Here is a 13,974-nt window from a genome sequence, read left to right on the forward strand (position 1 = left end):
ATACCACCCTAAACCTCATCTCAACTCGTTTTGCTTGAGTATACATTTACATTTGTAGGACAAAATAATACAAAAGCTGGGAAAAAAATCTCGTATTCTTGGCTACTAAAATACAATGGCGTATGCTTGTGTCTGCATATTGACCAGTATGTAAATTGTCATGATTGGCTCGCTTTGTTGTCTTAGCTGTGCGCGCGCGTGCCATAGTAATGCTTGCTTGTTGACTGGTGTAGTACAGTACTGTGGTCAGCACTGTACTGCGCACGAGCGCTGGGATGTTGCTCATTGAACCATGTGTGTTTGACATCACGTACTGCTAGCGCATGCACAGCGCGGCAAGCTTATTACCAGACCGTTGCCTGCCTCCGCTGTCACTGCTGCTCCTTCGTTCTCCACTCGCATCTCATAACATTAACCCATTAAGTACACAGTCAAGCCCGGCCTTCACTTTGCTGGCAAACGGTACAATGACGATCATGGCAGCGACGCAAGTAAGCAGCGGTCAGGAAACAGTTCCTCATCAAATGCCCGCTCAGCAGCAACCTCCGTTGAAATCTTGTATGACGAGTCCACCGCAAACCATCCCTATGAAAGATCATGATGCTATCAAGCTTTTCGTCGGTCAGATTCCAAGGAATCTGGAAGAGAAAGAAATTCGGCCCATCTTTGAAGAACACGGCCGCATCTACGAGCTGACGATTTTAAAAGACCGTTATACCGGCATGCACAAAGGTTGGTTAGCTCAGCTGTTTCTGTTCTGGCTGCACATTTGTTTTACGACTGTTCGCAGGCATAGGCCTACTCCTTGAAGTGGCAATTTTGTTTAACTTTAAGGAGTTTCCCGTGCATGTCATATCATGGAGGAATTACACAACGGGTTATAACCTTTTTTTGCAGTATACTTTTTTTTTGCAGTAACAATGTTGAATATTTTGTTAGATTCAGTGTGGGTTTGTTGTTGACTAAATTCTATGTGAAAACTCTATAGGTTGTGCCTTCTTGACATACTGTGATCGTGAGAGTGCTATTCGAGCACAGACGGCTCTCCATGGACAGAAAACACTACCAGGGGTACGTATGTGTATTTATTTGCCACATGGCGGGCTTGAATAAACCAGTTCCCATAAACCACTGCATCTATTGCCGAAAGGCTAAAGCCTTTACGAGTTTCATTCATAATCGCAGTTCTTTGTCCTTGTTCTGTCAAAGCAAACCGGTCGCGTGCCGTTGACTGGCCATCCAGGCGTTGTTTGTGTATGATGTCTGTTGTGTTGGCTCTTTTTGGAACCGAGCGTGGACTGTCATTCCATGGTTGTTGTATTGGCGGGGTTCCAAATAAATGCACACAGTGCAGTATAAACTGTAAATTTGTGTAACTAAAGTGTGGATAGCTCCATGAAATGACTAAAAAGTGATGAGTGTCACATGGACAGTTTTTTTTTTCAGGACTGCATTTTTAAAGGATATGTTGTGTGGTAATTTTAGAGTGATTAGAGTGGTATCAATCATTACATTGGGATGCACTGTTAACAATTTGACTTTTTTCTTTTCAATTTTTATTAAAACTCAAAAGAGTTATTTGTTATGTAAAAGTTGTACATGTATGTCGGTGGCAGGCTCATCTTTGTTCTGGCTTTGCTAAGGCAGAGGGGGAAAAAAATCAGTTTCTCGTCCATGCTTTTTTAAAAACTGAGGGAGACGGGCACTTTTTCCTTTTATTTCTTTTCTCCCAAGATGGCAATTATTTGCTGAGATGGTGGATGTATCCTTCCATTTTCTCGATTCTTGCTGATACAAAGTAGTGTCTGAAGAACATGAATAAAAAGACCATATATTGACAGTTTAGTTGCAAAATATATTGCAAATGTATAATTAAAAAAAGGAGGCTGGCAGCAAAGGACAAGAAACTGGTTTATTCTTTTACTGTTTGGCTTGTTGCATTTGTGCCCTCGAGCCGTCAGAAGTGGTCAAAAAGGAAAATTTCTCCAGAACAATTTGTACTTAAGAAAATGGTTTTAAGTAAAATTAGCCCCCGACTCTCAATAGGTGTGTGATAAATCATATTAAATTAGATGATTTAGTGACTGTTAGGGTTGTGTGGGCCAAGAATGTTAATGCAATTTTAAATGAGTTCAAACTTTTTTTTAGAATTTCAAGATGAAACATTTCTAACGTGATATTTTAAATGCACACTTCGTGGATACACTGACTGGTTTCCAATTCCTAGTGCGTTAAATGCAAAGACATACCTTTGTTGCAAAGTCACCTGAATTAAGATTCTAAGTAAACTGATGACATTTGATAAGGTCATCCCTCAAGATGTTTTGAACAGTATACTTTTCAAAGAATTCTTTAATTATTCCAATAAATTTCAATTTATAAAATATTTTACAACTTTACATGTCCATACTATCAATTTTTTTTTTTTAAATGTCTTTATATCAGAGTACATGTACCGGTAGTATCATAAGTTCAGGTTTCAGGCTATATGTGTTGCATTGTACAATGCAAAGTAATCATTATGGAATTTTTAAAAAATGCATACAGAGCAAATGCTGTCGATGTTTTCAGATGTTTCTTTGTTGTTAGCCATTGCACAATAGCCTTTTCACATATTGTTGGCATCGCATATTATTATATACTCAAGAAATGGAAAGTTGTGTACAAAATGCCTGTAGGTAAAATTGGTGAACACAAATGACGTGTCCATTGTGCTTGAAACACCCGTTGATGAAAAAAATGTTTTAATAGAATTTGGACAGATTGCACAGAATGTTGATGGCAACATTGTGTACCACGATATTTGACTGGACTGATTTTTATTGCTTTAACTCATCCATATACCCCCCCCCCCCCAGCAATGATACTTTTTTTTTCTATTTAGACTGCACATAATACATGAAACAATACACATGTGATCCACTTCAGTAAGAACTCATTAAGACTACCAATCAATATGGCATCTGCCTCGGGAGTCTTGTTTGTATCCTTCCTTTTGTCAGTGTATTCCTTACGTATTGACAAGATGTGTATATGAAGCAGATGGCTACATGTAGTCCTGCTTTGTTTGTCTGCTTGTGAACCCCAATTACTCATTGTCCATAGCTTGGCTATTCCTGTTCAGATGAAATTTTAATGAGCACACCTGTAGTATTAATGACAGGATATGGTTGCATGTTATGGACGTATTCCATGACTTTAGTAAATGCTTAAGGTGGTAGGTTAATTTCTTTCCATTTTTGCTCGTACATGTCACTTCAAATAATGGTTTGGAAAGGGATGTCCGAATCATTTTTTTGACAAAGAAAAAATACATCTGCTATTAAACTATTATTGCAGTATGTGCATAGTCTTTTGGTTAACAAATAAATAGCAAGAATACTTTTCTTTGATAATGTGTGTTTTTGAGTACATGATACATGTATGTATACTATAATATTTATGAGTGATAGATTATTGGTGTGAATCCATGATACTAGGGTGTTATAGGTAGCCCCCCTTATACATTGTCAGCATATGTACCAGCTGTTCTCAGCTGTTCTTGAAGCTGCTAAGTGATAGGGTCTGCACAAAGAGGTGGCACGTGCCAATGTTGACACTGGCACAAGAGGTTGCCCTTTGTTCCCCCTGGCTTTCTTCTGGTCATGGCCCTATGGTACAACCTTTGTTTTCTTTAGCCATGGACCCTTGGCTAAGCATTACCGAAGCCTTTGCCTAGTAATGTCCTGGGTTTTGCCTGGGTTTCATAAACTGCTCTCTTGTTGTGAGTACTATTTGGAGTACCATGGGTTTCATGGCATCTGACAATATAAGCCTACATACCTACCCACACAAAGACCTTAATAAATTGGGTTGTCAGTAGATGGATGTGACAGTACACATTTCAGCTACAAAACAAATAAGTGGATAAATAAAATAAAAATGAATTGAATCAATACTCAAATACATATACATGTATACATGTGTACAAGTAGATGCTGTATACTAAATGGAAATTTATAATTTGTGTTTTAAAGGCATCAAAGCTACGGTAGGTCTCAAAGCGCTTTACAGTTATCGCAGCTATCACATCCAACAAAATTTAAATGACAGGTAGTTCATGTTCAAGTTTCTACATGTATCATGTGACCCATATTACATTGGATACAATTTAGTGCGTTTGAAGTCTGTTACAACATGTATGCGACCGCATAGCCCCATAAACTTAATGTGGCCAATTTACTGGACTACCTCCGTAAATAAAGGCCACACTTCCACCATGTACAAAAACATGTCGAACTTTGTCAAATTTTGATTTTCACATTTCGGCTTAGTTTGTAGTTTATTTTTGCTTTGGAAACATACTCACCCTCTTTAGCTAATCAGAAAGTGCTGCCTTTTTCAGATGTCTAATTTTCGTGAAATTTCATGTTGAAATTTTGATATGCAAACGTGTGCAAACAAATCTGGAAATTTCACGAAAAATAGTGCCCCTTTATTTACAGAGGTAGTCCAGTAAATTGGGCACATTTATGGGGCTAGCAACCGCACAAATACTAAGGCAGACAATATTCAGCCGTTTTGTGGCTAAATGTTTATTACCATGCTATTCACGAAATCTTCAGAAACACACACATTCCAACCTCTAACTACTATACCGGTAGGTATCAAGTTAAAGGGTACAACAAGACCTTCCATTTAAGTGATGAAAATACTGATGTAAAGCGCTATCATCTTAGTTAAAAGAGCTATATATTATTTTTTTTGGTATGCCAGTGAGATGGGATATTGAGAAGTGTAAAAAAAACACCATTGTTTTCGGGCTAAATTGATGTATTTTACAATGTAAGTTGTCATTTATGGCACCTTGTTTTCACATGCAGATGCAAGTGTTAATGTGAGTTTTTGTTTATCAGACGGAGAGAAAGGTTCATATTTTATGCGAAAAGAATTAAAAAAAATTGCAAAAGAAAAACATCATTTCAAACTGATTATTTTATACTTTGCAATGTACACGTAGTTTCAGACAAGTACGTCAGACACCCATAATGGGATTTCTGTAAGTCTTCAGAACACGGTCAGAGCATACCGACCCGAACGTCAAGTTATACATACATGGTTCTTCTCAGAACCATTCTCTTAGTTGAGAAATTATTCGCACATGGTGTTTCCGCAAACCTTTCAGCCTCAAATCTTACTTATTCAGTTTGTCGGAGTACATCCGACACCATGGTGTTTTGAGCCAATTTCTACTGCAGCTAAAAAGTTGGATGAATAATTTCCTCACGTTGTAAATCATTGCATTTACTTACTCAGCGTTTTATAAACCAACACAGTTGATTGCAGTTGTCATAATTTGTTGACTAAATGTATGTTTGCAAAAAAAAAATACTTAAATAATTAACCATACAGTGTGTAAATGGTAAAACATGAGAAGATTCACTGGAAATGTTTAATACTGTTGCCAAGGCTTCTTCATACTCTACCACTAATACTTCATACATTTATGTATGTCTTAAAAAACTAAGTTGAACAAATGTCAATGACAGCAAATTTCCCCTGATTATTATTCTTAACGTTACACTACATTTACTGTACATTTACATTTGCACAAGAAGTATCAACTAGCCTTTGGTCAGTTCAAACACTCAGCACGAAAATGCTCAAGACTCGCTTAGAATGTACACTCATACATGTAATGGGAAATATCATTTTGTGCATTTGATTATATGGAAGAAATGTCCGATTTTTTTTTTTACATGTACTGGTAAATGTACTACGGTATACCGGTATGTTGCATTTCACAGTGTTATCTAAATGGAAACTGATAAGACTGCAATGAATAGAATTTTAAGAGTTAGCCTAATGGCCCTATTGGTGTAAATGATGATCAGTCTATCACAAACATGGTCACAACCTTGAAATAACGTTGATTGTTTGAGGTTTTGGATGAGAAATATGTAAGCATGAAAGGGATTGACCATATATGGTTGCCCAAATTCCTCGAGATGTGAGCAGGGCACACCGGGTCACGCTGAGTAGAAGTTTTATGACCAGAAAAGCCTGCATATGTACCGGGGGTACAGTATGGACTGTGAAATATACCAAGAAAGGGACATGTACCGGTGTGTAAAACCAGGCTTCAAGAAAGAACTCAAAGCATATTTGAACTTAGTAATTATATTTGACTTAAGAAACCTTTCAGTTACATTCCATCATTTCTACTTTGTGTTTTGTTTTAAACCTCAGAAATCTATCTCTGAGTTAAAAAAACGTCTTGGACGAGGACAATTAGGCCTACAGCATTTATGACAGCTGTTAGTTTATGGTTTCTGTTCACCCACAGTTGTTGAATCACCTTCGCCGCCATTTTGAATATATATTATGTCCGACTTTCTTCGGAATTGTGCACCTAAAAAAGACACATTAAAATTAAAGAACAAAAATTTGAATATAAGAGCAACTCAATAATGAGAAAAATTAAGACACAATAATCCCATAAATGTACACAATAAAAAGTCAACTGATTGAACCCATCTAACAAGTAAAATATGTAGTTCATTAGCCTGTAAAATAGTTCATTCAGTCTTACACCATAACGTACACCACTTAAATTGATTGCACAAGTTATGCCATAATTTGTTGTGCAAATTGTGGACTTTACAATGTAACAAATTATAAGATATTTTCATTCTCAATGATCAATCTAGTCTTTGTTTCGTGTTTTAAGCCAACTAAAAGCAATGTTTACTTGCAAGTGCTGCAATAAAGCATTTAAATAGCAATGGAAATGTTCATATTAACAATGGGTTTCAGTTTTCTACAAGCTACTGTACCTATCGAGTTCTCTCAACCAAACAATATAAACCGATGCAACAATCTGGAAACTATTATTCAACACATCAAGTCAACATATATGTCACAAATCAGAAGAAAGTGTAACATTCCTGTGTTGTAACACACTACTGTATGAAAGTTGGGGGAAACATTTGTTTCCATCCTTTTACATTGTGAGAGCTGTGGTCTTCATACAAATTGGACTTTCTGCATTATGAACACTTGCATTTTTTGAAAACCCCCTAAACATATTCCATCTCACTGCCACATCATTCAAATGAAAGGTCTTGCTGTCCCTTTAATTTGATATCACATGTGAGGTTGTGTTGCTTGTAGTTCTGAAGATTTCCTAAATTTTCCACTTTCAGCCTTGTCCACTTTTGCGTAGAATTGCCCACATAGTTACACCATGAAAATTGTTTAAATTATAAGACTATTATATACATTGCACTTACATACATTGTATTTTACGTTTCATTGAAACATGTGTCTTTTTGTTGAAAATAATCCAAGCAAATAGTTGTACCCTCATAATATGGGAACGTAAGGCACCCGTAAACAGGTAATGTACTCTATAATGAGCATTTTGATCTGTTTGAGATGTTCGTGTAGTAGGTACTGACTTGAGCATCACAATATGACGTTCATAGGTGTATTGTTATTGTGTCTTGACCACTCGCTGTGCATGAGTCATTCACATTTGCATAATTTATTTGTGTCCCTCACTGCACTACATGTACCTGTCTGCAGTTATTTTTTTTACATTGCACACTGAGCAGGCGAAATAATTACATGTATGCACATGTTTTTCGTACCTTTGAATTGAAAATTTGTTACATACAATGGCAAAAACATTTGCCTGAAATTACAGTATTAGTACATACAGTACGATCAATTTGTACCACATCGTGTTTCTGAATTTAAATATTCGTTAAATTGTCTACAAATACACACATTTACATGTAGAAAATTCCAGGCATGATTTTTTTTTTTAGTATTGAATTGATACATAAAGGTACATGTATTATGTACTCGTTTACATGTACATGAACATGATATTCATTTAAAAAAATTTACCCTACATGTGTGTAAAAATCCCAACTTGGGCAAAAACGGTTTGTAACTATTGAACAGAAGTGTTTCAAGACTGTTTATCCACTCTCAAATGCAAGCAGTTTCAGCATTTTAATCAGGTGCTGTTATTAACTATTCCAACATTAACTATTAACTACATTTGCCTTCTTGGTTTTTTATTTAAAAGAATAGTGTAAATTATGTGTAATTTAAAAACATTTCAAACAAAAAATGCAATGCACATGTGTGCAGCATTACATATTGGGTAACATTTCCACCGCATAATATTGAACAAAGAATATTCAAGTTTTGCGGGTTGCGAAAATGTAAGTACCCGTACTTGTGTCTCGAGTAACCAACATCTAATTTTGTGTGTGTACATGTATAGGTCTGAAAACACCCCAGGTATTCTGAAACTACCGTACTGATCATAATCCCATTTTGTGAACACTTTCCTTTGCATAAAAAACTTAAATTTCAAAATCACATTTATGTTATAGAGCACATCATGTGCCCACTCTGTACAGCCACATGCATTACCAGTTGAAAATGACTTTAGAATTCAATTTTATATTTAGCCATAGTTGTATGTTGTACAGAGGCAAATCTGTAATTGCTCATAAAAAATTGGTTGAAAGTGTGCTCAGCTTTCCTTGGCATTTATTGTGCTCTTGATATCCTTCTCTTTTCTCACCTCAGGATAATCTTATAATGCAGTACATGTAGCTGTATTACAATCCCCCTCAAACACTTGTACCAGTACATGTATGTACATGTATATGTACAATGCAACGATTGTATCATAGAGGAAATGGGTAAAAAAAGAAGTACATGTACATGTATGTGAATTGATTTGTGAATATATATTGAAAGGGGAGGTTGTGTTGAAATTGTTGATTTAAAAAAATGAAATCATGTTTTCATGACTAAATAAATCACTCCAGAATTTTTTTTTTACATTAAAATAACTACCCCATGCCTAAATGGAATCAAAACATTGAATGGACAGCAGCCCAACTTGGCAAGGTTTGAGCTACATTGCAAGCTATGGTTTTCAATCATATTGACAAGGGATTACTAATTTTACATGATAAAACCCCCAGAAATGTTACAAATTATCAATTTATTCCGGGAACAACATTATGATGATAATTTTATGCACTTACCTCTCTAAACATATGCACCTCCCCTTTCAACGCACAGTCCACAGTGACAGCACATATTTCTGAGATCTTATCTCGCTACTGATTCAGTAGGGTTAGCCTTTGCTTTGAAACCAATGGTGCTCAGTCATCAATGATTAGTGGTCAAGTTCATGTAAACTAACCAATTATTTTCAGATAACTGTTCATGCAGTGTTCCCCGAAAAATTTGAGTGCAATTTTCATGCACACATAAGATACAATTTACATCTACAATGTACATGTAGGATTTACTAACAAACAATTTAGACTTGGAATTTTATTTACAATGGAAGAGTTTTAAAAAAGATGAATTATAAACAAAATATCATCCAAAATTATACTAAACATTATTACATATTTTTTTAATGCTAAAACAAGAATTTAGATAATGAATGACATGGAGCTGGAGTTCTGAAAGGGACATTCAAAATTGATGCCATCCAATACTATAAGATTTCAGAAAAAATTAACATTGGTTTATTACAATTAAGTGTCAACTGAATATTTGTTTTCATGAACTTGCTGGTGGTTATTGTACTTCAGAAAAAAAATTGATGCTTGTCTTAAATATTGTGGATTGTTTGTCAATTATGATACAAATCACATTTACACCAGTCATATTTGACATCAGAATGATTGAAAAATTGATATACAATAATGTAGAACAGGATGAATTAAATATGTACGAGTCCTCTCTGGAAGCAGTACTAAGGCTGATGTTTGATGAATGATTATGTATTCACACTGCGTCTAGGTTATTTCAGCATCACAAGTATCTGTAAGTCACAGCAACAGAGGCATGTAAGCGCAGGTATTGATTGTATTGCCCACCAGACTAAGCATTATGAGGCATGTGAGCATAGCAGCTTGGCTACAACCAGTCATGAATTTATTATCTTGTGATTATACAGCAGATGGATTGGTTGCGTATAATATAAACCTCCAATAACATGTAGAAACAGACTGGTGCCTTTGAATGGCTCTCCAAAGAAAGTTCACATTAGGAATTGTGTATTATGAATATTTTTCAATGGTTCATACTGAGTAGACAGTTTGTCATACTGTACCCGGTAAAGATTATTTAAGATTTGGTGATGCTTTGAATACATGTATGTGCAACCTTGAAGACTTTGTCAGCATTTTCTTTAGTAATTTGTCTTTTGCATGTTTTTCGTTCTCCTGGGTTTGCTAATTAGATACTTGTCCTTCTTGTGCCTTTGTTGGTTGTTTTTTTACTGTTTTGCTTTTAAAATTGTTTTCCGGGTTGATCTGTCTGTGTATTCTAATCTGTGTGTTCTATAATTTTGGGGTCGTTTTTCTTCAGTGATTTCACTGACTTTTTTTTTTTACGCTAACGTGGTTTATAATTATTATAGTTTTTGGTCAGACACATCATTATTGATGGCAGTTTTTACAAACTTTTGTCTAGACCAGGACAATTTTTTTGAAAATAGATCTTTTGTTATTTATTATTTTATTATAGATAATTGATTATTTTATAAATAGAAACAAAGGCTGAAAATTAGCAGTGATTTCACCCTTTCAGTATCCCACAAAACTGTAACCATTGGTCCCAGAGAGTGTTCCATTAATCATCCATAGTAGATGGATTATTACATGACATACATGAATGAATGAATGAATGAATACCGGTATTACTCAGTGAGTCATTGTGACATGGATATCGTTGCTGAACTTGATGTCATATCCAAAAATTTAAAATTTCTATAAAAACTAGATGAAAAAATGAATTTATAAAGAATTCTTCTCCTACTTGTACATTTGTTTCAGATGTCAAGAATGGTGTACATTGTACAACTTACCGGTAGCTCTGATTTTGAGACCAGGACAAGGGTTTCGATCAATCATTGATTTTAAACTGTGGTATACATCAGCCTATTGGCCCAATTGAGTTCATTTTTATGTGGAGGTTTGCTTTTTCACAAAATTTTTATAGAACATTCTCTAGATAATTAGTGGTCTACCTCTCCTGTTTCTACTGGGATTTTAGATAGAACTGTTTGTGGATCATTCAACAGAATGTTGTTCATTCAAAAGACAAGTCAACCAGTGAAAAATAGGGAAATAGTCAAGCTCACAAAGAAAATGGGGTGCCGTAGGACATGTAGGAAGACGGACGTGCTCTAAATTTTCATGTTACATGTACCAGGTACGCTCATAAAAGTCCCAAGTGACGGACAGAGTCTTCCCTTTTAACCAGTCACACGTCAATTCATTGTTGACAGTGTTATACATGTACGTGTACATGTGTATGTAAAGAGAAGTAAGGTTACTGCTTCGTTAGAAGATACTTCTACCATCAGCATATAGAACCAAGCCAGTTGTTTTTGAAATACCGGTACTATGTAAAACAAAATGAATAAAATGTGTGCTTGGCTGGTTTTAAATACCAACGGTATGTTTAAGACCGGTTTGGAGTCTGGGCGCTGATAATGACCCGAGCTGAGGCACATACTTATTCCCATTCATAAATACCTTTTCGATCAAACATTCAAGACAAGTTGAAATATTAATGATTTTGTGCAACAAGTTTACTTCTTTTTTTTTAACCTCTGGCAGGAGCTTCTACATGTCACTTGGTGGTCGGTCGGTCTGTCTGGCCCCTGAAAATTGACCAAAACATTTGACCAAAATTAATTGACTAATTGACTATTATTTTATGCCGTCGTCATTAAATGCACTCTTGAAAGTTTTCGGAACACGGGTTTTGTTTCGATGGATGCGTTTATTTTGCATCTGTCCCCGGAAATTGAACAAAATACGCACCCTAAGTTTCCTAAAAATAGGTCTACCAAATAGAAATTAGAAAAAGCAAACAAAATAAATTTAATACTAACAATTCTGAAAGATGTTTATGACAAGTTTGTAAATGGTGGCAAAATATGTGCAGTAATGTTATGATCACATGGTATTTTGTGAAGTGGTTGGACGGTATCCAGAAGAAGGAAATGTCCCCAAAATCAGGCGGATCCAGGCCCCTCCCCCCCCCCCCCCCAGCTCTGTCAACTTTTTTTTTCCTATTCATAAAAAACAATGCTAACCCCCCCCCCCCCTCCCCCCTGCTCTGACACCCCAAAACAATGTTACTGGTATTATGCTTGTGCCCAAATATGGACGGAGCCTGCTGGGTTACGGGGGTATTTTTACACTATGCTGTAATATACATGTAGTGTTAATAAATGTAGGATTTCAACAGCGCCCCATTGAAAGTATGGTACAAGCCCATCCCTCCCCCCCCCACCCCCCTCTTCAACCAATATAAAGGGTAAAAGAGACCAAATTTTATAGGAGTCCAAATTCCATGTGTCACTGGGAAAGTGTTTTGGACCAGCCAGCTGGTGGTGTATCAACCATCTAAGACTGGCCACGTGACGGGATCCCGATCAATAGGAATGGGTAAACTGTCTTAGGCATTTACAATGTATGAATATTAATTAAAGTGGACTCATTGTCCTGAAATCGCCAAAATTTGTATGTTCAAGATTGTTTACTTATCCTATTTCAAAGGTCTAGTTGAAAGAAAACTAACATGTACCAGTAATGTGACACTGTTCCTGAAAAAAAGACGAAAAACCAACCAGTTGTTTACTTCTGACACAGTGGACATTTTGTGGTGTACACATGCATATTTCCAGCCATAAATATAAGTCTCCTTCTTGAACGTTGTCCCCAGCTTCTGTTTCCATGATGTCAGATGATTCAATGTACGGTACACGTCTAGTGTGTGAGCACATACTGTACAAGTACACAAACAGCCAATTTTTAAAGGATGGTTGTGTGGAAGTTTATCTTCTACTTTTAAATGCTCTTTCCAATTCATATCATTTTGTTTAAAACACGTCTTTGTAACCCAATTGGCTGTTTTCCAGGATGCAGTGGGCGAAGAGCAAAGGTCCTAGCAGAGGACACTTGGGTACTCCACAAGAGATAGATTTTAAAATTAGACAGACATTAGAGAGTGCAACCTCCATCAAGGCTGAACAATTCCTTGCCATATTGTCAGTACACCCAAAAGAAATACTTGCATAAGGCCCATTAACGCGGCGTCAATAACAACGCCATGTTCCAGTGTCGCGCAAAAACACTCTAAATTCTCACACAGCCCGTACAATGTGAACGAGCACAACTTTGATTTCTGAAGTCACTGCTGGTACTCTGAGTCATGTACGCGCAAAATGGTACCAACCAACCAACGCCGATGAAAACATAACCTCCTTAGTGGAAGTAACAATGAGTATTATGCAAATTGCTTTAATATTTTTCAAGATAGGAATGTAAGTTACCACTATTATGTGATCTGAAGTAAACTTTACTAAGTAAAACTGTTTGGAAAACTACCTCAACACTTTTCCAACTTTTCGAGCAGAAGTTCCATGCTTGTTTGGCAAAAAGTCAACTTGTGTGGAGGTTTTTCCTGACTTTAAAAAGTATTTGAATTGCCAAATTCTAGAATCATCACTTAACTTTCTAGTAACAGAGCTGAAAATACCCACTCGTAATCTGGACTGCGGTATTTTCAGAAAAATATCATCAGTACAGTTCTTTCTGCGATATATGACATTGACTGAACTCAGGGGTGTGAAATCTCAGCTTTTTAGCTGATTTCAGCTTTTTTTGTTGGATTTCAGCTTTTTCTCCTCATTTGCTGTGTACAAAAGTATAGGAGATTTCCAAAATTCAGCTTTTTTACACCCTTTTCAGCTGTTTTCAGCTATTTTTATCAGTGGTCACTCACACCCCTGTGAACTAGACCGTTGTTATAGTGGTTTTTGAAGATGCATATTGTGTTTGACCAAGTCTAATGTATATCTGATGAACAGATGTTCAGTTCATCTTTCTTCAAAAGTAGTTTTCATGTACCGTACATTTACTGTCTAAT

General features: G+C 36.1%; 1 protein-coding gene across 6 annotated transcripts in view; it reads left to right on the forward strand.

The window, feature by feature from the left end:
- Positions 1–272: 272 nt before the first annotated feature.
- The window catches only part of LOC119718743 (CUGBP Elav-like family member 3), a 67,292-nt gene continuing 53,590 nt past the window's right edge, over positions 273–13,974 (forward strand). For 2 of the 6 annotated variants that reach the window (XM_038188145.1, XM_038188142.1), the window contains exons 1-2: positions 273–732; positions 989–1,071. In XM_038188145.1, the coding sequence (XP_038044073.1) occupies positions 324–732; positions 989–1,071 (492 nt within the window). In that variant the 5' untranslated portion in view covers positions 273–323. The remainder of the gene's footprint in view (positions 733–988; positions 1,072–13,974) is intronic. The other 4 variants (XM_038188141.1, XM_038188140.1, XM_038188143.1 and 1 more) reach the window with 4 other exon arrangements.

Source organism: Patiria miniata, unplaced genomic scaffold, assembly GCF_015706575.1.
Source record: "Patiria miniata isolate m_02_andy unplaced genomic scaffold, ASM1570657v1 HiC_scaffold_7, whole genome shotgun sequence".
Taxonomy (NCBI): domain Eukaryota; kingdom Metazoa; phylum Echinodermata; class Asteroidea; order Valvatida; family Asterinidae; genus Patiria; species Patiria miniata.